The sequence below is a fragment of the Marmota marmota genome, unplaced genomic scaffold (assembly GCF_001458135.2).
Source record: "Marmota marmota marmota unplaced genomic scaffold, marMar, whole genome shotgun sequence".
Taxonomy (NCBI): Eukaryota; Metazoa; Chordata; class Mammalia; order Rodentia; family Sciuridae; genus Marmota; species Marmota marmota.
Window position 1 is genome coordinate 891,533 of NW_025999895.1, and position 23,170 is coordinate 914,702.

General features: G+C 57.5%; 1 protein-coding gene across 7 annotated transcripts in view; it reads right to left on the bottom strand.

Annotated features, from left to right (window-relative positions):
• Aspscr1 (ASPSCR1 tether for SLC2A4, UBX domain containing) overlaps positions 1-23,164 on the bottom strand; it is a 36,548-nt gene extending 13,384 nt beyond the window's left edge. For 2 of the 7 annotated variants that reach the window (XR_007344980.1, XR_007344979.1), the window contains exons 1-8: positions 22,313-22,562; positions 18,935-19,049; positions 17,177-17,277; positions 10,527-10,584; positions 8,666-8,739; positions 7,833-8,253; positions 6,926-7,070; positions 6,223-6,389 (exon numbers count right to left, since the gene is read on the bottom strand). Coding sequence is in view for 4 of the 7 variants with exons in the window: in XM_048797049.1 (XP_048653006.1) it covers positions 6,223-6,389; positions 6,926-7,070; positions 7,833-8,253; positions 8,666-8,739; positions 10,527-10,584; positions 17,177-17,277; positions 18,935-18,976 (1,008 nt within the window). In the remaining 3 variants the exon portion in view is untranslated. The other 5 variants (XM_048797049.1, XM_048797050.1, XR_007344971.1 and 2 more) reach the window with 5 other exon arrangements.
• Between the last annotated feature and the right edge of the window lie 6 nt (positions 23,165-23,170).

Sequence of the window (23,170 nt, forward strand, 5' to 3'; positions counted from 1 at the left end):
GGCACTGGGGACGCCTGCAGGGGGAGGGGCAGGCTGGCCACCACACAAAAGATGAGCACAGTGCTGACCCTGAGCAAGCAGCAGCACCTGCGCATTGCAGAGCCAAGTGTCATCCACGCACACAGAGCACACTGCCTACCAAGAGAGCGGACACAGCCAGGCCGTGGGCGGCCTCCTCACCCACAGGGCCTGCCAAGTCTGACAACTGCTAGGGACCCAGGAAGGGCAGGACACGCACACAAGATGGAAGCTACTAGAACAGCCTGGCAGAGGGCCTGGACCTGATGGGGCAGGCAGGGTCCTGGCTCTACAGTGCACTCCATCCAAACCAGCCTCAAGGCATTACTAAGGGACAAGCACCTGCCAGCCACCAGGCTCCAAGAGCAGTCAAGACCCAAGCAGCACCCACAGTGCCACTGAGCCAGCTGCCAGCAATCCTCGGGGGACCTTCCAATTAAGGCATGGCCTCAGGCTCTCAGGACAGCTGGGTCTGGCCCCCCCAACTTGGGGGTTGTCCATAAATGCCCACCAAACACAGCAGGGGACAGGGCTGGCCCATGGGGAAGGGCAGGGACCCCCACGCTGAGAAGGGGAGAGTGGCATTGGACTCTAGCTCTCCTGAAAGCACCTGCTGCCAGAGACAGCAGCCCACCCTGCCCAGGAAGCATGGTTCTGGAAGTCGGGGGATGGTCCCACCCAGCTGGGCAGCAACAGTGACCTCACACCCCCCGTCCCACACAGGTTCCATCCAGCCCCGGCAGCACCAACTGGCCTGAGCACAGGGCGAAGCCAAGCCGTGTGAGCAGGGTGCAGGCACTGAGGAAGCCTGCAGGGGGAGGGGCAGGCTGGCCAGCAGCAGCCAGCCCTGCCTGGAGGACGGGGCCTTTGATCAGGACCAGCCCTTGTGCCAGCAGCTGCTGGGGAGGCCACAGGCGTGGGGGGTGTCTGTTGGGCCCGCTGGCGAGCAGAGGGCTGTGGAGCAGCCTCCCGGCCGTGGAGGGACTTCAAAGGACAGGGCCAGGGGGCGCCGGGTAGCCCAGCCTCTCCCAGCGCCCGGTTCTGATCGCCAGTAAAACTACCTTCTAATAATTAATGTCTGACATCAAAGGCAGGAACCGCCCGGGTCTGTGAACCATCCCGGCCTCAGCAAGGACCTGCCGGTATTTTATCCTGTCTCTTTCTTCTGAGTCTTTATTTAAATCCAAAAACCACACACAGGCAAAGCATTAATGGGAAACTTGGAAACTCTTCTTGATTACTAAAGTGTACCTTTGAAGTTCCCCAAAAAAAAAGCTCTGTCTTGTTCCAGTCCCCTCCCCCAGGACTGAGGAGGGACACAAAGCAGACACATGCGCCCTGCGCCCTCTGGGCGTGTGGCTGTTAGTGACAGGAGGTGTGTGTGTGGGTGGGGGGTGCTCCACAATCAACCAGCCACCCGGGCTCCAGATCAAAGGCCGAGCGGGAGGCAGAGGCAAATGCACCCTCCCCTGGCACCTTCCCCAGACCCCCCTGGGATTAGCACTTGAGGACAGTGACACCCGACCCAAGAGCAGGCCAGGCCAGCTGCACTAGCCCCATCACAGAGACAGAGATGGAGAGACACACAGACACACACACACACACACAGAGGCACGTGCGCACACCCACCTGGCCCCACTCGGGAAGAGCACAGAAAGGGCAAGGGGCCTCGGGCTGAGGCCTTGGGCCTTGGGCCTGCCTCCTGGGAGAAAGATAGCCACCTGCCCAGGAAGAGTGCCCTGAGGAGGCCAGAACCCTGGCAACCAGCTCAACTCAGCCACACAGCCAAGGACCCCAGGCTGAGGAGCCTCAGGGGTTCACAAGGGCAGAAGCCAGCAGGGTCCCCAAAGGGGAGGGGGCCCACTGTCACCACCATACCAGGGTCCCCATACCAGGCTGAGCCCAAACTGGGACCTGGGGCTCCCCTCACCTCCATGCCCACTTCCCTGTCCACTCATCAGACACATCAAGGACGGTTCAGGTTCGGGCTCCAAAGACAGGATGCTGGCCAGGACCCCCCTTCTCCCAGGTGTACAGCAGGAGGCAGGAGTAGGCACTGGCTTGGAGGGCAGGACAGGTGGGGCAGGCACTCACTAGCTCCCTGACCATCAGTGGTGGCCCCTCCACAGAACAGACCTCTGTTGTAGCACACACTATGTGGCCCTCAACTGCAAGGTCACCATGCACTGGCCAGAGTCCCCCCTCAGCAACTAGAGAGAGGCTTGCTTCTCAGGCTCCCGCAGTTGTGGACAGAGGCACCCAGTGGGCAAGGGCAGGCCCTGGCAGGATGCAGGAGCAGGGGGCATCCCCAGCACAGCAGTCAGCAGCCACCTTGACGGGAGTCATAGGAAGCAGAGCACAGACACAACACAGCCATGACCATCTCTCAAAAAGGCAGGAGCTGCCCAAACATGCAAATGCCTTTTCTGAAGAGAAGGGGCGGCTTGCGGAAGGAAGCCCACAGCAACAAGGGTCCCCAGACTACCCAGCCAGGAGTCAGATGCCAAGACCTTCAACACGGGGTCCAGCAGACCGCCCAGGTCAGCAGGAGCTCATGCCTGGCTCCAGCTGCTGGCATGGCCGATAAGAAAGCTGTGACCAAGGCACCCTCCTGCCACCCCACTGAACCCCAGGATGTTCTGAGACCCGTTGGCCCACACTAAGGGCAGCAAGGGCTCCACTTGCTTCCTCCAACCCAATCCATAGAGAAGAAGATGCTGACTCCTGACCCAGGAGCAGGCCAGGCCAGCTGTTCCCAACTGCTGCACTAGCCCCATTGCAGACACCACACACACACACACACACACACAGCCCCACTCAGGCCCCCCAGGGCTCCAACGTGTGGCCAGGAGCGATCGGACAGGGTCCACGGCAGGGACGGCTGGGCTAAGTTAAAAGACCAGGGAGCCCACCTGGCGAGCACTTCCCAGAGTGAGGTAGCTGTCACGGCCCCAGGCAGGCAGGCTGAGGCACCACCTGGAGGCCTGTGTGCCCAGTCAAAAGCCCAGCCAAAGAGATGCAGCAGGCAGCAAAGACCTTGTGCCACAGACGACCCCTGGTGCAAACGCTGCTGCATTCCAGACAGAAAGGTAGGGCTCTGACAAACCTGCCTGCAATGTTTCCAAGTTGGCGAAGGCAGAAAGCGATAGTCGGCCTCTAACACAAACACAGGGGTCCAGCCTGACACCCAGTGCTGGCTGACAGAGAGGAACCGCACACGAGAAAACAAAACAGCACAGCACCTGGACGGTCCCAGAGTCATCCAGAACTTCACGTCACTTTTTCAGCAACGGGAAAAGCAGATACCTCAAATGATGCAAAAAGCTGTTTGTAATAACTACATCTGGCAAGAAAATCTCAGGAAGTCAGGAACAGTCAAGTCCTTAGCTTGACAAAAGCTTGTCATATCATACGTCATCCTTAAAGAAAAATCAGCCCCATACCTTTAAAATCAAGATGCCCTTAAAATACACTCTTGTTGCTACTATTCACCAAACACCAGTGACCCAGAAAAAAGACAAAAGGAAAGACATGAAGGAAAAGGCAGGCTAGCACTGACTGCAAAGATCCCAGGGAACTAGGACAGCTGCTAGGCCTGGTGAAGAGCAGTCACAACCAGTGGAACCAGGGCACTCCTAGACACCATGGGAACAGTGCCACTAGGACTGGTGAAGAGCAGTCACAACCAGTGGAACCAGAGCACTCCTAGACACCATGGGAACAGTGCCACTAGGACTGGTGAAGGCCAGTCACAACCAGTGGAACCAGGGCACTCCTAGACACCATGGGAACAGTTCCAAGATCCAGAAAACCACCAGCTCCACGAGGTCTACATGGGGACACTGAGCAGATTCTGCAGGACAGAAGGTTGATGGGAAGACACAGGTGGACCATAATGAGGTATTGCTGCCCAAGGAGGCTCAAGGAATTCTATGACGTGTCCCACAGTGACTTCTGTGGAAGGTTCCAGGATGTATTTCAAAGGGCAAAGTCTCTGAATAGGTCAGGGAGTCACTGTCAGAGGTCTGGAGCCAGCAGGCAGGTGCAGGGAGGAGGCCACGGGTCCAGAACGCCCCAGGAGACTGCATGACGATGCGCAGACGTGCACAGCACATGCAGCCAGACCCTGCCGCACACTGCACAAATGGGTCCCCAGAAGACCACTGCACGAGGGGCTGGGGACACAGCCCATGCACAAGTCCCTGGGTTCCTCCCAGCACCACACCACACACACACACACACACACACATACACAGACCACTGTGTGAAAGACAAAGCCACGGAGCAAGAGAAGAAAATCCAAAGATGACCCCCCGCCTTGGCCTTGGGGTGAGGAATGACATCTGAGAGCCTGCAAGCACAAACCATAGGAATAACGCATCTGAGCAACCAGATTCCATGCACTCTATTTAACTAAGGGTCAGCACAGCCATGGCATGTGATAGTACAACCCCAACACCCAAAATGCACAAGCAACTTTCTCAAAGAAACGAGAGTTAACAGGGCAGAGGACGCCAACAGGTAAAATCGTGAAGCTCAGACGGCAGCAAGCAGGGTAATCGGGGAGACACAAAACTTCCCAAACACTCTACCTTCAGCGGAAGACAGCCCCAGATGCGGGGGGCGCAGCAATGTGCAGGCTGGTGCAGAGGGCACGGCTGCAGCAGGTGGCAGGTGTCTGCTGTGAGAGGGTGTGACTGCAGAACGTGAGCCAGTGAACACAGGGGCCCAGGACCCCAACCCTGGAAAACCAACACCACGGAGGAGGAAAACCTGCAGACAGGGCTGCCAGGGGCGGGGAGGAGGAGGACGGGCAGGACCAAAGAGGCAAAGAGGCCGGGGGTGGGGGCACACAGCAGAGAGCCACCCGGGCCCACCACAGTGCGGGTCCTCAGTGTCACAGACATGTGCGAGCCCACAGCAGGCCAACACCAGAGGGAAGAGGGCAGCAGGCCATGAGCTCCACAGGATACAGACGAGCCCTGGAGGTCTGTCCTTTTTCTTCAGTACAGGGGACTGAGCCCTGGGGCACTCTACCACTGAGCCACACTTCAAGCCCTTTATAGTCTGTATTTCTTTTGAGAGAAGATTTTTTTGAGACTGGCTTATTGCCCAGGCTGGCCTCAAACTTATAATCCTCCTTCCTCAGCCTCCAGGGTGGCTGGAATTGCAGGTATGGCCACCACGCCCAGCACCCTTCTCTGCTTCTAAGACAACACACAAGAGCTTCCGTGGCACACTGGGCAGGACCTGAGCTGCCTCCTCCAGGCAATCCCCGCCCGCCCCTGCCCACGCTGTGGAGGCCTGAGAAATAAATGTAAACAGCAGGAATCAGAGACTCCAAAGGTTGAAGTCTTGCCATGTCATCTAATGCAGCACTCTCCAACTGCCCCCAGGACCTTTGTTTGGAGGAAGAATACAAGAGCAGGTGGCTGTCCCCCACACCTGTTGGGCTGCTGTCCTCCCCTGTACTTTAGAGACAGGGGCTTCTCCTCCGGGGCCTGTCCACAAGCCTGTCCACCCCCAGGGGCTGCTTCTCCTGTCCCTGTGCTGTAATAGCTATAGAATCCTGCTGAGTGGCAAGGCGGACCCCTCCTGCCTCCACGGGGCCAAGTGGGCATCTCCAGGTCTGGCCCTTCTCCCACAGCTGCACGACAACTCAGGACCTGCCTGTGCTTCCTCTGAACCGAGTGTGGCTGACTAAGCACACCCCGTCCACACGACTAAGTCCACACGCTTGAGAGACGCTCTTTCTGGAGGTATTGTGTCCCACAAGAGCACACATGGCCCTGCTCATCAGCACATGAACGCCTACAGGCCCTGGCAAGATGTCCCCAACAAACAGGGCAGCTCCCCAGATCAGACAGCCAGAGCCACCCAGGCACCTGGCTACCCAGGGAATCACTGTGGCTCCCTCCTGGCGCAAGAATGGCACCGTCCCCTCCACCCCGTGGCCACTTCTCTGGGGCTGACAAATCACCTTCCAGCTGCTTACAGCACTACAGCCCCCTCCGCAAGTCCCACTGCACAAGCATCAGCACCGGGGCTGAGATGACGCCAGCCCACGACCAGGCAGACCGGCCGGCACAGGGCACCACCCAGGCCAGGCCTCACTGGGATGACTGCCCCTCCAGGAATTTCTGTGACCATGTTTCATGTCACCTCCCTCAGAGCCCTCTGGCAGCCTGCCACCAGGAAACTCACCAGCTGCAAAGCCTCTTTAGCAGCACGCTCCTTCTCACAAATAAAATCTAAGTGGACCCCGAGGACATCCACGCACGTAGGAGTGGGCAGAGCTGCTTCAGTGGGAGGAGAGGGCTGGCACTTCCCCAGGCGGGACACCGGCACCTCAGGCGGCGCGCTCCTCCTGTCTGAAGGCGTGCAGAAGCAGCATCTGTAGATGCCTTGCCTCGGGCAGGGCAGGAACTGACTCTCAGGGTAACAATGTGAGGCCAGGCTGGCTAGTGGGCAGGCTCTGAGGGTAAGGATGTTGTGTGTCCACTGCTGTCCCTAACACCAAGGCAGGAAAGGGTACACCTAACATCTTCTCCAAACGAGCTCCCTCCTTCAGGATGCAGGGCACAGGGTGCCAGGCCCAGCCTTGCCCGGGCCAGGCACGACTAGCTTCAGGTGATGCTGGCCAGAGGAAGAGACCTCCCTATTTCTGAGCCAGAAGCTGCAGGCTTGAGTCCTGACAGAGCCTGCTGGACTCCTGAACCTTCCCTGGAACCAAGCCCTTGGGGAGAGGACCCAGCACATCCAAGAACCTGAGTGTTTCCTGGGAAATTTGCAAGGAAGCCGTGACTGCTGGGGCAGATGGGGTCTTGTGGCACCCAGTGGATGAGCAAGAGCCACACCCAGGCTGAGCCGAGGTAGTTCTGGAGCCTGGAGCGGATGAAGGCCTCACCACACTTCCAAGGGGACTGGCGGAAGCCGTTTGGCCTTGGCTGCGGAGTCCAAGAGGGGCCAGGCCGAGTCTCCAGGCAGGAACTGATCAACAGGGCAGACTTCACCTGCTCAGGAGTTGCCATGGCTGCCACTGGCCAGGGCCACTGGACAGTGGAGGGAAAGAGGCAGAAGGCAGACACTCCTTGAGGGCCCAGTGGGAAGCAGAGATGGTTCCTGCAGGTGTGCAGCCCCAGGCAGGGCAGGAGCTTGCTCCCAGTAGCCATTCATCCACCCATCAGCACCCACCTGCTGAGACCAAAAGGCGGGGCCCCTCCCACGCCTCAGGTGGTGGGGGTGGGCATTACTGGGATGGCAGGACAATGAGACCCAAGGACAAAGATGGCCCCAGAACTGAGATGCCAAAGCCATGGGACCACAGGGTGCAGCGCTCAACAGGGAGCTGCCCTCACAAGGTCGTCGCCCGGGAGGAGGCGCGTCACAGGTCACCCAGGCCAGCAGCTGCTGATCCGGCTGCTTGGCTGCTTCGTAGGTTCTCTCTCCCAGCACAGTCTGACTGAAGCTGACGAGAATCTCCATGCCAGGGCTGGGGCTGTAGCTCAGTGGTTAAGCACCACTGGGTTGAATCCCCCCAGAAAAACCCTCCCAGCTGGGCAGGAGGGTGGACAGCAGCTTCTCCAGGTCACTGCACAGGTGCAGAAAGAGCGGGTCAGATTCAGGGTGGCTCCAGGTGGCAGAAACATTTGGTGGTGCCATGAACAGTGGGCATCAGAGCCCATCAGACGAAACACCTAAGCAGGACCTCGCCCAACGGTAGACACAGACCCGAACAGAACAAGTCACCACTGAGACACAGCCGTGGCTGCCAGCCCTGGTGATCAGGTCCCCCTGGTCCACCACACCCTTACCTCCTGCTGGGGCTCCTCGACAGGCCTTGACTTCTTGGGTTTAGAGGGACCTCCAGGGCAGGAGAAGGACTTGGGCGACACGGCCAAGGGTGAGACTGGAGGCCTCGCGCTCTGCGAAGGGCCCCCCAACCGCTGTCCCCCACCAGAGAAAGGAACAAAGGTGGCGGACGCAGGCTTCTTTGCGCTCTGCTTCGCCTGAGCGTCTCCTGGCTCTGAGCCGCCCGTGAGGCTGCTCCCCGAGGTGCCTGCATCATCCTGACACCGCAGGTCGCCCCTGATGAGCCCCCCTGGTTTTAAGAGGGGCAGAGGGCTGCCAGCGGCCTGGGTGGCTGACGTGGAGGAGGCCAGGCTTCCTGGGGTCTTGCTCCCCATGGCCCCAGGCTCCTGCTTGCCTGCAGAGTCACATTGCTTCATGACAAACCTGGGGGAGCCAGACAGTGAGTGGACACCACAGAGCAGAGGACAGGACCTTCTCCACTTTCTCCAGTCCCACCCTCTGAGGGCACCTCACACAGGGGTGGCCTGAGCTCCCGCACCTCCTCTCCTACTTTCCACATTCCTTCTCCCTTTCCTGTGAGACCTCGGCTTTGTTTTGTTTTGTTTTGTGTGGGGATTGAACCCAGGGGCTCTACCACCAAGCTGCACCCCAGCCCTTTATGCGTTTTTTGTGACAAGGTCTCACTAAATTGCTTAGGGTGACCTTGAACTTGCAAACCTCCTGTCTCAGTTTCCCAAGTCGCTGGGATTACAGGTGTGGCCACTGCACCTGGCCGAGCACACATTTTATTTTTAACTAAATGGAACTCCAAACCCAGTAGCTGCTCTGCCCTTACCTGATGGTGGCACTGCCCCCGGTCAGCCCCAGTGACTGCAGCGTTGTGCTCCGTAGGGCCTCTCCACCAGTTACCTGTAGGAAAGGCAAACAGGACGCTTAAGTCCCTCTCCCAGATGCCAACACCCAGGGCAACACCCCAAGCCCTCACTGATAAAGACCCATCAGGCCCAGGCTGGGGCTCCTCTGGCCAGTGCCCTCTCCCACCCAGGCCTTCCTCTGCCCACGAGCTCTGTGAGCCCACGAGCTCTGCAAGGTCCAACAACCTGACTTGCAGCTGGTGAGGACCCGCGACCACCTTTCTCCACCCAGCCTGGCCTCCTCAGCTGTGAATTGAGCCCACTGAGGCTGGGAGAGAAGGATGGGCTGGGTGGGGGCCACCCTGAGGCCCGTAGCCCTGCCCAAAGCTGCCGGCCAGTGGGAATGGATGGGGGGAGCACACTGAGGTGAGCGCAGAGAACAGGCCCCATCCCCACCAAAACCGCCCATCTTGATGTGTGAACACCAGGCCCATGGCCACCACTGGCCAAAATGACTGCCGAGTCTGCCCAGAACAGCCTGTTCAGAGAAGGGCCTCTTCCCCAGCACTCCCAGGCCCCTCACAGCCCACTGCACTGCGGCAGGACGTAGGGACAGCAGACAGCCCAGGCCTCAGGGGTCCAGACACTGGGGGGCCGGCCAGGTTCACCAGCTCCACGGCTGCTGGCCAGACTCCAGCAGGACCAGCCACCTCTGTGAAGGGAGCCCGTCCATGGCTCTAACTCTTCAGAACCCTTTGAGCCACAGGGACCCCAGGTCAGAACATAGTTCCACGGGCTCTGCTGGCCTGGCCAGGGTGGCAGTACCCAGTCTGCACCCTGTCTGGCTGTGGCCAGCCCAGCTTCTTCCCCACCATGCCCACAAGCAGCCACAGCTGCCCTCCAGGCCAGTGCTGCCTCAGGGTCACTAAACTATCTGACTAGACCTCACCTCTCAAGGACCACTTCTAGTTGGGTTTTGCCAAGGACTGAACCCAGCCCCATACTCCACCACTGAGCAACTTCCCGCCCTCAACAGTCATTCCTGACACTCAGCTCTGGATGCACGGGGCTCAGGATGGACAGGGCTCAGGCCCAGCTGTCTGCACCCACTGAGCTAACGCAAGCTCTTGGAGGAGCAGCCTCTGGAGAGGATCGTCCCTCTGAGGGCTGAACACAAGAGCCAGGGTGCATGGCCACACCCCAGCGGTCAGCCCAGTCCCAGAGGCCTTGTGGCCCATCTCTTCCCCAGGACGCGCTGGCATGAGCAGCTTCCTGGTCCCCTCACAGTTCCCACCCCTCACAGCTTCAGGTCAGGGGACCTCGACTGGGAACAAACAGGGGGAAGTGCTGGCCACACAAGGGCTGTCCCAGCCTCTCAGGGACCCTGTCCCCCACTCTGCCCCAAGCCAGCAAAGGGCACTGGGCCAGGGTTGAAACAAAAAGCCCCTGTGAGGCCACAGGACCAGGCACTAGGAGAGTCCCGGGCGGCAGGCCTTGGGGCCAGACTTTGCCTCGGCCTCGCTGCGCTCGGTTTTGAAAAAGATCAAAACACAGAGCAAAGCAAATATTTATTAAAATGAAACCACTTTTGTAACTCTTGGGCTTTGAGAGAAGCTGAAAAAACAAACAGGCCACTGAGGGAGGTTTCGGGAGCAGCCCAGGCAGCGCGGCTGGTCCCAGGGGCTGGCTGTGCCGCTGCTTTCCGTAAAACACGCCGGCTCTCAGGAGCCGCCGCCCAGGCTGCCGCTTTGAGCTTTGAAGACGGTGGGCAGTTTCCAGCCTGGAGAGCGGGCTGGGCTGGCTGAGTATGGCAACGGGCAGGGGTGGGTGGCCGGCACCTACCTCGTCCCTCATGTACACACAGACAGGGGTCGCCTCTCCCGGCTGCTGCACGTGCTCTCTGGGTGGAGGAAAGAGTGCGTCAGGGGCCTCTGGGACAGCTAGGAGCCCCAGGCACCCAGCCCAGCTGGGGGCAGGAGGCCCTGGGGGCTTAGGGCCACAGCCCTCAGCCAAGCAACCCAGCCTGGCATAGCCTCCCACACCCCATCCACCCCTGACCACTGGGAGGAGGGAGCTGACAGCCAAGCAGAGCCCGGAGAAGGTCCCAGCCATTGGCACGCAGCCTCGAGAGAGAGGAACTGTCAACCCTAGACAACCCCAGCAGCAGCACGCTGCCAAGGGTGCTACACTCTGCTGTGTGCTAGGCCAGTGCCCGAGACGGGTATCAAGGTCCTGGGATCTGGGTTTTCATCTCAAGATGCCTCTCAGAGGGCCGCTGACCCGAGACGGCCAGGACCAGTTCAGCATGCAAAGCCATTAGGCGGACTTGGAGCAAGAGGTAAAGTCCCCAAGGCCACGAGCATTGCCATGTGCTGTCCCCTCTGCCCAGCCCACGGGGCGACACTGGGGTGTACACACAGCAGTCTTTAGGTACTACAATGTCAGTCCTTGACCACAGCGCACATTGCAGTCCACAGGGCCCAGTGGATGACCGCAGGGCATGGACAGGGACAGTGGCACCTCCTGGTGAAGCACACTTCAATACCCGTGGTGTCGAGTGGGACAATACAGGCTCTGAAGAGGACCTTTACACAGTGAGGCAGTGGCACTGCAAACACGCTGGTCCATGCCTGCCCAGAAGGCCACCTGGAAGCTGAGCTCCCAGTGACCGACACAAGTTGGGGACAAGAGCAGGAATAGGCTGGGAAACACCAGACCCAAAGGGACCCGCCCCATACACACGCCCCCCCACCCCCCGCATGGTCCCACCAAGGGCTGTGCCCATGCCTGGCCCCACGCTCAGCTCAGGCCTGACTGCCCACATCATCAGCCACATGATGTGGGGCAGGGCTCGAGCAGCAAGGGGCATGGGGCCGCGCTGGCAACCAGAAGGCAGGGCAGAGACTAGGTAAGGCATGCTTGGATGGGCTGCAGCCTGGAGGGCCAAGGACAGGCACTGGGACCACCAGGCAGGGAACCTGGGCACCAAGCGGGTTTGCAGCCGCCGCCCCCCCTTACAGCATACTGTAGAGCGTCTGATGACAAGAGCTCTGGTCTCTTCCTGGGTTACCCACAGCTCGATGGGCCCTGGGAGGTTTGGAAACCAGGAGGTGGGACCTAGCTGAAGCAAGTGGGTCTTCAAGGCACCTGCCTTTGGGGACTCGACCTTGGCCCCAACCCCTCCTCCCCCACCCTGCTTCCAGCCTCTGTGATGAGCAGCTGGCTTCAGCACACCCTCTGCCACCAAGCACTGCCACTAAAGCCCAAGGCCTGGGGCTGCAGGGCTATGGACCAAAGCCTCCAGAACCACGAGCCAAGATGAACCTTTCCTCCTTCAAGCTGTTGCTCTCAGGTGCTTGGTCCCAGCAACACACGGCCGACTCACACACAACCTAAGGAAACAGGGAGCTCAGGCCACAAGTCGTCTGGGAAAGCCAAGGGTCCGACCTCTTGAATGTGACAAACAGCTTCAGGTCTCACAGCTGGCTGCACCACTCAACCTGGGACTCCCCATGGCCCTGATGCCAGCAGAGCATGGCCAGAGCTCCCTGAAGGAGGGATGCACACAGCAGGACGACATCAAAGCCTGGACGGGCTCTGACATGTGGCTTCTCCAGAAGAAACACAGGCGGGTCAGATTCGCTTGTGCAAGGTCTGAGGAGCGGCCAGAGGCCAAGGGAGGGCACTAAAATCCCTTCCAGACCTTCAGCCACTCAGACCAGCAAGCAGAGCTCTCTGCCAGGTGGCAGGTGTAAGGAGGCCTCCTGCACCCTGCACAACCCTCAGGTCTGAAGACCTGGTCGCGCACCACAGGCCAGGCGAGCCTGGAGTGAGAAACCACGAGTGCACCCCGTGGTTCCTGTGGTGCTACCCACTCACATGAGACACCCCTCGGCCAAAAAGAGGGTGCTGGGGGCGCCAGTAAGGTCTCAATCCTCAAAGGCCAGCAAACATTCCCTGGTCAGAGCCAAGGGTCAGCTTGGATGATTGGGCAGAGCAGAGATGCCACTGATGCTGGCCTTGGGTACAAGTTCCACCCACCACAAAGCTCATCACCCCCTGAGGGGTAGACTGTCTGCCCACTCAGGGCCCAGCTGCTGTGTGATGCACCGTGTGCTGGGGACAGGCGGTGTCTGTGACGACTGTTTGGCCCTGAACAAGCCAGAGCTGGTACAAACACCACTGCCAAGAAAATTCTGTGTTCCCCACACAAGAATGACACATGCTGACAAAAGCTAGCAAGACCAGTAGAGCCGTGACTGCCGGCAGAGTGGGTGCGCCTGCTCAGGGAGCCGAGAGAGCCAGGCAAGGTGTCTTGGCCACCACCACACGACAGCACAGACCCTGCTCCCTGCTCCCTGCCCCCTGCCCCGTGTTCAGGCTGGAGGGAGCAAAGAGGGCAGCAGCTGAGCCTAGGCGAGTCCTGAGGAAAAGCAGCTGTGACCAGGAGTTCAGAGCCAGCTGTCCACTGGGCCCACAAAGCAATCCTAAGTGCGTCCACGGGCTATCCTCAGAGCCCTGTTCTCACTGCAACCACTCCCTGCAGCCCACTTGGCCTTCCAAGAAACGTAGGTCCCACTCACAGAGGGGCAGGATATGAGACAGCCAGGGGACGGGAGGCACACCGGGGCGGGAGGCACAGTCACACTTGTGGAGGAGAGGAGGGGCTGAGTCCCCTGTGTAGCCAGTTCATGGACTTGACACTCACCAAAACCCCCAGTACCCGCAAACTGACTTGAGAGCGTCCCCTGGGGCGGGCTCGGCCGGAGTGGAGCAGAGGCGGCCGAGGCTCCTTACGGAAGGGCACTCCAGGCTGACTGGGGGCTCTGCCCAGGCAGCGAGTTCCAGTCTGGGGACTTCGGCATCTGTGCTTTCTCCCACCCACGCTCAGCCCTTGATGTAGCCTCCAGCTTCTCCCTCCTCCAAGCTCACCTGGCCATGCGGAACTGTGCCTGCTCAACAGCTGCTCTGAGGGCTGCCCCATGGGCAGCAGGATGCTGCCTGACTTGTCCCTTACACCCCACACCAACCTGTCCTGGAGCCTCACAGGTCCCCCACCTGAATGACACTCAGGCCCCCAAAAGCCCCCAGCATCCGCTCCACGTGCTCCTCCCAGGCCTGCCCATGGTTACATCTTGACCGCCCGATGCTGCGGCTCATCACTGAAGGGCACTGCAGCCAGACTGAAGGTCCACCCAGGCAGGCAGGAGCAGCAGCGGCCCAGAAGCCAGTGAGACATACCCCGTGCCAAGAACTTCAGGCAACGTAAGGGGCCTCGTTTCCCGTTGATTACGTGCTTGAAGAATACGACTTTGGTACACTGAGCTAAACAAACATTACTAAAATTATTATGCCCGTTGTTACTTTCTGCTTAACGTGAGTGCTAGGAAATTCTGAGTTCCTTCATGACCTTACGGTCATTGCTTGTGTGGTATTCCCAGAGCTGCTCCAGAGGCTGGGGGCCAGGTACGAGCCACATCCATGTTCAGATGGAAGGCCCTACCTAACATCACTGGCTCCAGCCTAGGAGACCACCTGGTGGTCCCCGACACACGGAGCGTGACCCCCATGCCATGCTGATCTCCAGAGGGCTCCCTAGCAGGTGTGGGTCTGCGATCCCCAACCTAAGCACACCTAACCAGGCCCAGCACCTGTGTGGTTCTCATACTCTCCCACTTTCCAGAAGTACCAGGGGGCAGCCAGCTTCTCTCCTGTCCCAGTCTGGGGAGACTGGGGGTCCCAGAACCAGACCACATGCTCCTCCTTTCATGCAGTCATCTCTGAATCAGGGATGTCTCAGTTCCCAGTGGACCCTCTGCTCTGTCCCCAGCCTGTGCTCCCTGGGCCTGGAGCCCTCACCATGGAACTGGAAACACACATGCGTGCGCGCACACACATACACACACGCACACACGGATGCAAGGGGCCTCCATCCTGCTTCCCAGTGAGGAGCACCAACTTCAAAGACAAAACTGGTTCTGCACTTCCAGAGCTGAAATGTCTCTTGGTTCAGCAATTCTGCCTCTGGAAAGTATCCTAAGGGAGGCGCTAAGGGTGGTCCTTGGCTAGCAGCCCACTCCCACTGCCTGTGCAGGCCACACGCTGGGCAACAACTGCGGCGGCTCTGGCGAGTTGGTCAGGTACAAAAGGCAGTCCTGTCGCCCAGCAGAGGAGGGAAGTGGGAAAAGCACCCAAGGCACTCTCCACAAGGGGGTCTGTACAATCATGGCCAGAAAGGCCAGGCCCAAACCTCGTCCCCCACAGCCTTCCCATGTCCATGAGCTGTCATGAACATCCTTGACAGACACTCCACTGTCACCCAGGCCCTGAGGCTGTGACCTCCAGACTCCATAGCCTCTAAGGGCCCCGTTCCTCCTGGTGGAAGGGCTGCCCCACCCTCCCCTCCAGCCACACTTCACCATTTACAGTCACCTAGCCTAGGAGGCTTCTGTGAACACCCTTGGCCTGCCCCAGAGGCCACTCCAGGACACTGGGGGCCATGTCCTCGTCTTCGTACCCACCCACCACCAAGATGACAATAAATGAGGTACAGTCCACGAGCCACCCAGGCAGTACCAGGCCCAGAAGGCGTGTCCCCTGGGGCTGTCTGTCCTGGGTGCTGACTCTCCTCCACCAAGCACAGGCCGCAGTTCCCTCCCTGGGGTGTGGGCAACACTGGAACCTTTCTGGGATTCGGAAAACACCGGGTGTTCCCACCGGATTCTGAAGGCACTTCTCCACCCCCACAGAATTCCCAGGCCTGCCCTCCCTCAAGCTGTGGAACGTCCTGCATTTCACAATGATGACCCTTGATGAGGGTCTTCCACACACTCGGCTGGGCCCTCGAACCTTCGGCACTGCTCTTCAGAGACCCACAGGAGAGGCTGAAGATCCCACTGAGCTTCTGACTGACCCTCTGCCCTCTTTTCTCCACCCTCCACTAGGGTCCCCACAGTTCCTCCACCCACCAAGGAGGCGCAGCCTCTATCCTCAGAGGAGTCAGCCACACAGCCAGCAGGAGGGTGACCAGCAATGGTCATGAGCCGGCCAGTGGTGAGTGCTGGCCCCAGCCTGGCAGGCTGTGCACACTCTGGCTCTGAAGCCCACAACCAGAGAAGGAGCCAGTCCGTGTGACCATAACCGCCACGGACCAACACCCTGCCTGAGACGCTCCTGGCTGCGCACACACCTGCAGCCCCAGACCACCTTCATCTAAGTGCTCCACTGCAGCCCATCCTCATGTTGATGACCTTGCATGTCCTCTGAGGACAGTGACTAACACATAGTTCCCAACCAGGCAGTAGCCATCTCGTCCTCTTCATTCCCCTGCCTCAGGGGCAGCTGCACACCTGGGGCGTCCACTCATCTTAAACCTTCAAACCAGGCTCCATCAAAACTGCCGTTGTCAGGGTTGCCGAGAGCCCAGCCTGCAGACCCCAGCACCTCGTCCTTAGTGCAGCTGAGGACAGCTGGGCACTCCACCCACCCACAAGGGTCCAGAGCACTCTCTCTCTACAGTGGCCTCTGCCAGGCAGAGCCACTTCCCACACACAACCCCCACGCCAGGCCCTGTTCTCAGTGCTGGAGACACACCCGCTCATCTTGTCTGCACACCCATGCAACAAAGGGGGCCACAAAGGCCCCGAGAGTGGAGCAACAGAGCCACACAGCCAGCACTACTCCTTCCGCTCTGCTGGCTGAGGCCTGTCAAGTGAACAGGGACTTCCATCCCACAATGAAAAGACCCAAACTTAAAGGGCTACCACTTTTACACATCCAAGAATAAAGCTTAAACCATAAATCAACAGCCAGGAACTAACACATGGCAATACTACTTAGAAGACCAGCTGGGCACAGTGGCATATACTTGATGCTAGCTACTTGGGAGGTTGAGGCAGGAGGATCCCAAGTTCAAGGTCAACCTCAGTGATTTAATGAGATACTGCTGCAAAGTGAAAAATAAAAAGGGCTAGGGATGTGGCTCAGTGGTACAGCCCCACTGGACCCAATCCCCAGTCCTGAGGGATTAAAAAAAAAAAAAAAAGACAATTCATTTTCATGAGGAATTTCACACCAAAGAGTTAGTGTCTTTTCTGATCCCCCAAACACTGACCCCATCTATCCAGGGAAAAGCAGGCACAGGAAGAGGCACCAGTACAACTCCCTTCTCTGCTCACCAAGCCCCTGGGGGGCCTCTCAGGTCCCCACAGAGCTGGAGGCATGCTCCTGCTCCTCTTGGAGAGCAATGACAAGGCTGTGTCAGGCCTGAAATTTCGCTCAATGAGAGGAGCCACTGGCCACCCACGGCACTGGGTCCTGACCAGTAAATGGGCAGCTTCCACATCCCATCAGTCCTCTCAACCAGCACCACCTGGGGGAAGTCTCATGCTCGGGCCCTGGCCTCAACAGTGTGGGTTCAGCCCTGGGGCCACAGCAGCATGCCTGCCAGGAGCGGGCAAGAAAGAGTCAGGGACCTGCCCACCAACACTCACCTGGTCGGTGCAAAATGGCTGAGAAGCTCCCAGAGGGTCTGGCCTGAACAGAAAGTGTCCTGCAACCGGGAGCCATCATCAAGCTGCAGAGCAATTCGAACCTGGAAGGGCAGGACGTGAGAAGTCAACTAGCAAGAAGAGCAGCTATCCCAACAAACCTCACTCGAATCCCAGGGAACAGGCAGAAGGCACCCACCTGGGGAGCACTGCTGCCACTCTGTACACCCTGGAGACACCAGTGGTTCAGGGGCCCTTAAGGGTCGCACCAGCACATGCACGTGCACAGGTGTGCAGGCCCCACAGGAAGAATCCCTCATGGAAATGCCCCTGGTGCCAGAGGCACCCTCAGGTCACACTCCATCCACCTGGTGCAGCATCACCAGAGGCCCCGAGCCAAACTGCCCCTGACAACCCCAGAACCCTGAGACAGTACCTGATGTGTGTTGCCAAGTTTCCAGAAATGTGTTACATGGCAAAATGTAACTGACACATGTCATTTTATGAATTTTTGTTCACAACTGAGCACACTACTTTTCCAAATCTTTTTGGGGGACTGGTAATTGATCACCCTGGAGCACTGAACCCCAAGCCACATCCCCAACCCTTTTTAGTTTTGAGGTAGGGTCTCACTAAGTTTGCTTAGGGCCTCTCAAAGTTGCTGAGACTGGCTTTGGACCTGTGATCCCCCTGCCCCAGCCTCCTAGGCCTCTGGGATTACAGGCGTGCGCCACTGTACCTGGCCCATATCTACTGTTAATAACTGTGTCCCCATTCAGGAGCACAGGCTATGACCCAAACGGAGGCATTCTTTCTGGTCCCTCTGAAAAGCGAAGCAATAGATCCCCTGGTGACAAAGCCTGGGTGTGGACCTGAGCTCCACCCTCAGACCACACACCGTGGCCCAGGCTTCCACATCTGCGAGTCCAGCCACCCTGCTGTTCTCGCCATGGGATTCTTTCTTCAAGTGCACATTTACATCAGACCCCAGTAACACAGAGGAGGGGCTCCCTGCATGACAGGGTGCCTGGGCCTCCCACTCACCCCACATACCTGAGGAACCCTGAGGGAAGCCAGGCTCCCTCCCACGCAGCAGAGAGGACCGCAGCAGCAACCAAAAGACCAGTATTGGGCTCAGTCCCAGCCCACTGAATCCTGGTCGGCACAATCCAGCCACGGCCTTGGGGAGCTATCAATGCCCCAGGGCAGAGCCTCCTGGTCTGATGAGAAAGCACTTTCCCACCACGCAGGGAAAACACAATCACAGGAGAAAAGGCCTGGGCAGCGGCTGGTCAAGAGGACGGTCATCACCCTTGCTGCCGTTTTCATCTGCAACAGAGGCTACCTTCCAAACCCCTAACAATCTGGACCCGAAGGACTGTGGTGAGCAGCAGCGGGGCCAGCAAGCCCTGCTAGAGAAGGACGGCAAGGCCTAAGCTCTGCAGCTGCTGGCCGAGGCGTGCAGCAGCTGCTGGGGGTCCACGTGGCTCCTCAGGTTCTATATCTTTATGACTCTGTGACCAGACACGTCAGCCTGGTGGGCAAACATTACTGACAGGCTGAGATCGACATGGCATCAAAAAGGAAAAAAGAAAGATAGAAGACCATGACTGGCTTCCAGTCAAACCAGGTAGAATACATTGCTCCAGCCTGACCGAAGAAGGCCCCCGACTCCCTTCTACTCTTCCAGCCCTTCTGGGCTCACAGCCCAAACAAGAGCCAGGCAAGCAGCCCCCACCTCACAGCCGGCCACATACCTACCATTTTCTCTGGCCCCTCACGGCTCCGGGACACAGGCACCATCTCCAGTTTGGCATTATTGGGCAGGTTGGCAAATCTCCACTGGAGAGAGAGGTCCAGCACAGTCCTCTGGAACCTATGGAAAGAGACCAAAGCCACTTGCTGCCCTGCAGACCACACTCGTCCTGACTCTATCCAAACTGCAGGGCAGCTACCCACTGAGCAGGCCCCATGGCCACAAGAGCAAAAAGTTACAACCTGCAAAGAGGCAGGTCCCCAACCACAGGGAGCTCAGGAAGGAAAGAGAAGTATAGCACTGACTCAGCCTGAAAGCCTGGGAGACAGGGAGAGGAGCAGGAAACTGGCATTATGAACCTCTGGACCCAGAGGCCTATAGACCCTCAAGAAATAAACACATGGGGGCTGGGACTGTGGCTCAGCGGAGGAGCGCTCGCCTAGCACAGGCGGGCCCCAGGTTCAATTCTCAGCACCACATAGAAATAAAAGGCATTGTGTTGTGTCCATCTACACCAAAAAAAAAAAAACCATATTCCACCAGTGGAAAGTCTCCCCCTACCACTCCTGCTTCCTCCCATCCTCCAAGGGGGCCACACCCAGGAGACAAACAGAGGAGGCAGAGATTCTAGAGAAACCACACCAGGAATGGGCCAACCCAACATCCTCAAGGTAAACTCAGGGCAAGAGCAGACAGTAAAGCTACAGCCTCCCACCTGCAGCAGCAGTCATTTCTCTGCCATCTCCTGGGGGTCAGCTGTGAACCAGGGCCTGGAGGTCTTAGAGCCTCCTAGCCAGCAAAAAATACCATAAATCCCTGGGAAAACAAGGTGAGGCTGAAGACTTCTCTGAGCCCTAGCAAGGAGGGTCAGAGGTATTCCAAAGGCCCAGACAATACGGCTTCTCTCAAAAGCACCAGGGACCAAAAGCCCTGGTGAGTCAGTAGAGATGGCATCCAAGGAAAGGAGAAACAGGCAGCAGCCCTGAGCCCATCTGGGATCAGCCTTCAAGAGCCTGCCCCTTCCAGAAAGCATGGCCTCACATAGTCACAACTAGTGTGCCTTCTGATGAGGTGCTCAGACAAGGAGCCAGCAGGCAGCCCAGGCCAGGCGAAGGCAGAGCCAGGACCTCAGTGCAAGGCTCCTGACACCCAGCTCAAAACACCTTGGCCACAGACCCACAAGGAACTCAACACCTGCCCTAGGAAGAGAAGAATGACAGGCACTGGGGGAGCTCACCATGCTGCCTTTGTCAGGGGTGGGCAGGGCAGGAGCCACCCGCCTGGGAGCCTTCCCAACCTAACCCTTCTCATGCCAACTCCCACAGGTCCCAGGACCCGTGTGGAAGCAAGAACCACTGGTCCACCCCACACTCTGTGACAGACCACACACACCTGAGAAAAGTTCCTGCTCATCCATCTTAAAAAACAAAGTTACTGGCTCCAATTTAAAAAGAGACATGTGGCGGGGAGGGAGAGAAGGGAGGGGGCATAAGGGTTGAAAAAACAGTGGAATGCGATGGTCATCATTACCCTAAGTACGCGTATGAAAACACGAAGATGTGACCCTACTTTGTGTACAACCGGAGATATGAAAAATTGTGCTTTATATGTGTAATACGAATTGTAGTACATTCTGCTGTCATATATAACAAATTAAAATTTTAAAGATTTTAAAAATAAAAAAATAAATAAAAAGAGATATGGATCAGAGGAAATCAATGGGAGAACAAGTAAGAGAACTATTGTCACTCAGAAGTCAGACACTGGGCTCTATTTTAATTAAAGTTTAGAGGAAAACTACAGAACTAGGGAGAGAAATTCATGTGAAATTTGAATACAGAGAGTGGTCAGCACAACTTCAAATGCAAAACATTAGAAACAACTGCTCAAGGTTTTCTGGATTTCTAGCAGTTTACAAAGCCCAAAGGCATTTGGAAAAAATGAAATGAGGCAACACTGATAGTGTCTTGAACATGGCTAGCAGACTGGAAACTGCCAAATAAATATCTAATGTAAGACAGGACAGCAAGTCCAAAGAGAATCAAGAGCAGTGGGCAGAAAGGAGCCTCACTCACCCAGGAGAGGGATGGCAGTGCTTTGTAAACCATCACAGTTAGTGATGACAGGAAGACAGGAGGAAAGCTAATACAGTGTTGCAGTGGAGCTCACTCAAACTATACTCATTAACTGGGCATGATGGCCCACACCTGTAATCCCAGCAGCTTGGGAGGCTGAGGCAGGAGAATGATAGGTTCAAAGCCAGCCTCAGCAGCTTAGCAAGGCTGTAAGCAACTTAGTGACCCGCAGCCGGCTTGCCCTCAAATAAGAAATTAAAAGGGCTGGGGATGTGGCTCAGTGGTTAAGTGCCCTTCAGTTCAATCTGTGGTACCAAGAAAAGAAAAATCATATTCATTGGCTCCAACCAGATACCATCATACGGATGGCAGTCAACAGAGTGGAGCAACACTCTGTGACAGGATGCTCAGAAATGACCCACCAGTTGAAGCATGTGTCCTGGGATTCTCAGACAGACACAACAGGAGGGACATGACAGGCTGACACCACCCGATGATAACTCTTGAGAAACTCCTCCCTGGAAAGCCCATGAGCTGTGTGGACAAAGCTGAGGCAGGCTCCTGCCCTCTGCTCAACCATCAGGACAATACTGCCAGGACCTATCTTTAAGATGTAAAGCTTCCCCGGCAAGACAGAAACCCATACCTCACCAGCACAAGTGTCCTGACACCCCTAGGCCTCAGACCCCTGGAGGATCTTGTGGATCTCCTCAGAACTGTGCAGGGAACTCCAGGACTAGGATCTGCCATAGCTGCCAGGCTCCACCCCGTTTACAGAATTTCTTCCCAGGACCACTTTGTCTTCAGACCCCTGCCAGAAACTTATACAACCAAATGCACTAAAGCCCTCTGTAGGTTGAATGTAGGCCCACAAAAGACACATCAATGTCCTAACCCCACAACATGTGAATGTGACCTTATTTGGTAGAAGGGTCTTTGCAGATGTACTTAAGGATTTGAATAAGATCATCCAGGATTACCCGGTGGGCCCTAAACCCAATGACAAGTATCCTTCTAATGCAGAGAGAAGCCATGTGAAGGCAGAGGCAGAGAATAATACAGCCACAAGACAAGTACCTGGGCCTGCAGAAGCTAAGCTGGAAGAGGAGAGAAAGGACTCTCCCCCAGGACATGCAGAGAACAGCTCTGTCACACCTTGAATTTGGACTTTCAGGTACCAGAAAAGGCAAATATACTTCTGTAGCTTGAGGCCACCCAAGGGGACTCTTCCAAGCCAGAGACAGTACATGTTGGGGGCATGGAAGCAGATAAGACTGGGACCCCACAGCTAAGCCCAAGCACACTCACTTCAGATCGTATTCACTGGGGTTGAAGTCCTGCCGCCGACAGGTGTCCTCCAGAACCTGGGAGATTAAAGGACAGTGAACCTCTATTGTTGGCCAGGGCACCTGCCCAGAAAGGCAGACACATCTGTCTGTGCAGAGCCAGCTGCGTGGCTGTCCCGACAAAACCAGGTGTAAGGCCACTGGATCAGCAGCTCAAAGCCCTGTGCAACTAACCCACAAATCCTGCCCACTCACCCCTCTTCTAACTAGGGACCTCCACCACCTGCCTTATTTCCTCAGCTCTTGTGGACACGGTCTATTCATGCTCTGGGCGCTCTGGTCCTCACTCCACAGATATCTTTGTATCACATGCTCTGAGATTGTCTCTCCCAAAGAATAAAGTTCAAACTATTCATTTCTGCCCGCTGCTCAAACCTGCCCAGAGACAGACTGCCCTGGGCCTAAGAGCCTTTGAAAACCTGCTCCCAGACCCTCGCCCCTCTTCCCCAGGAGCCAGATCAAAAGGGTCACTCCTGTAGGTCCTGGGGCCCGGCAGCCAGAATTCCCACTTCTGAACTTTGCGTCCCCCACTCCACCCGACCCCGTGGTCTCCTGCCACAGACACCGGTTGCATGTCCTTTGACCCTCACTGTCCCCTACAACAGGGACTCAACGAACATTTTTAAGTTGAAATCATTCGAGGTCACAAGCAGCGCCCAGCAAAAGCGCAGTGCGTGACTCAGCAAGTCGCTTCCGGACACGAAAGCCGGCCCGTCCAAGGTCCGGGAGGATGAGGGGGACAGGGATGGCCCCCTGCCCAACGCCCCGGAAGGCTGGGCTCAAGTGAGCGCCGCGGTGGCCTCTAGGCCCTCGAGGAGAC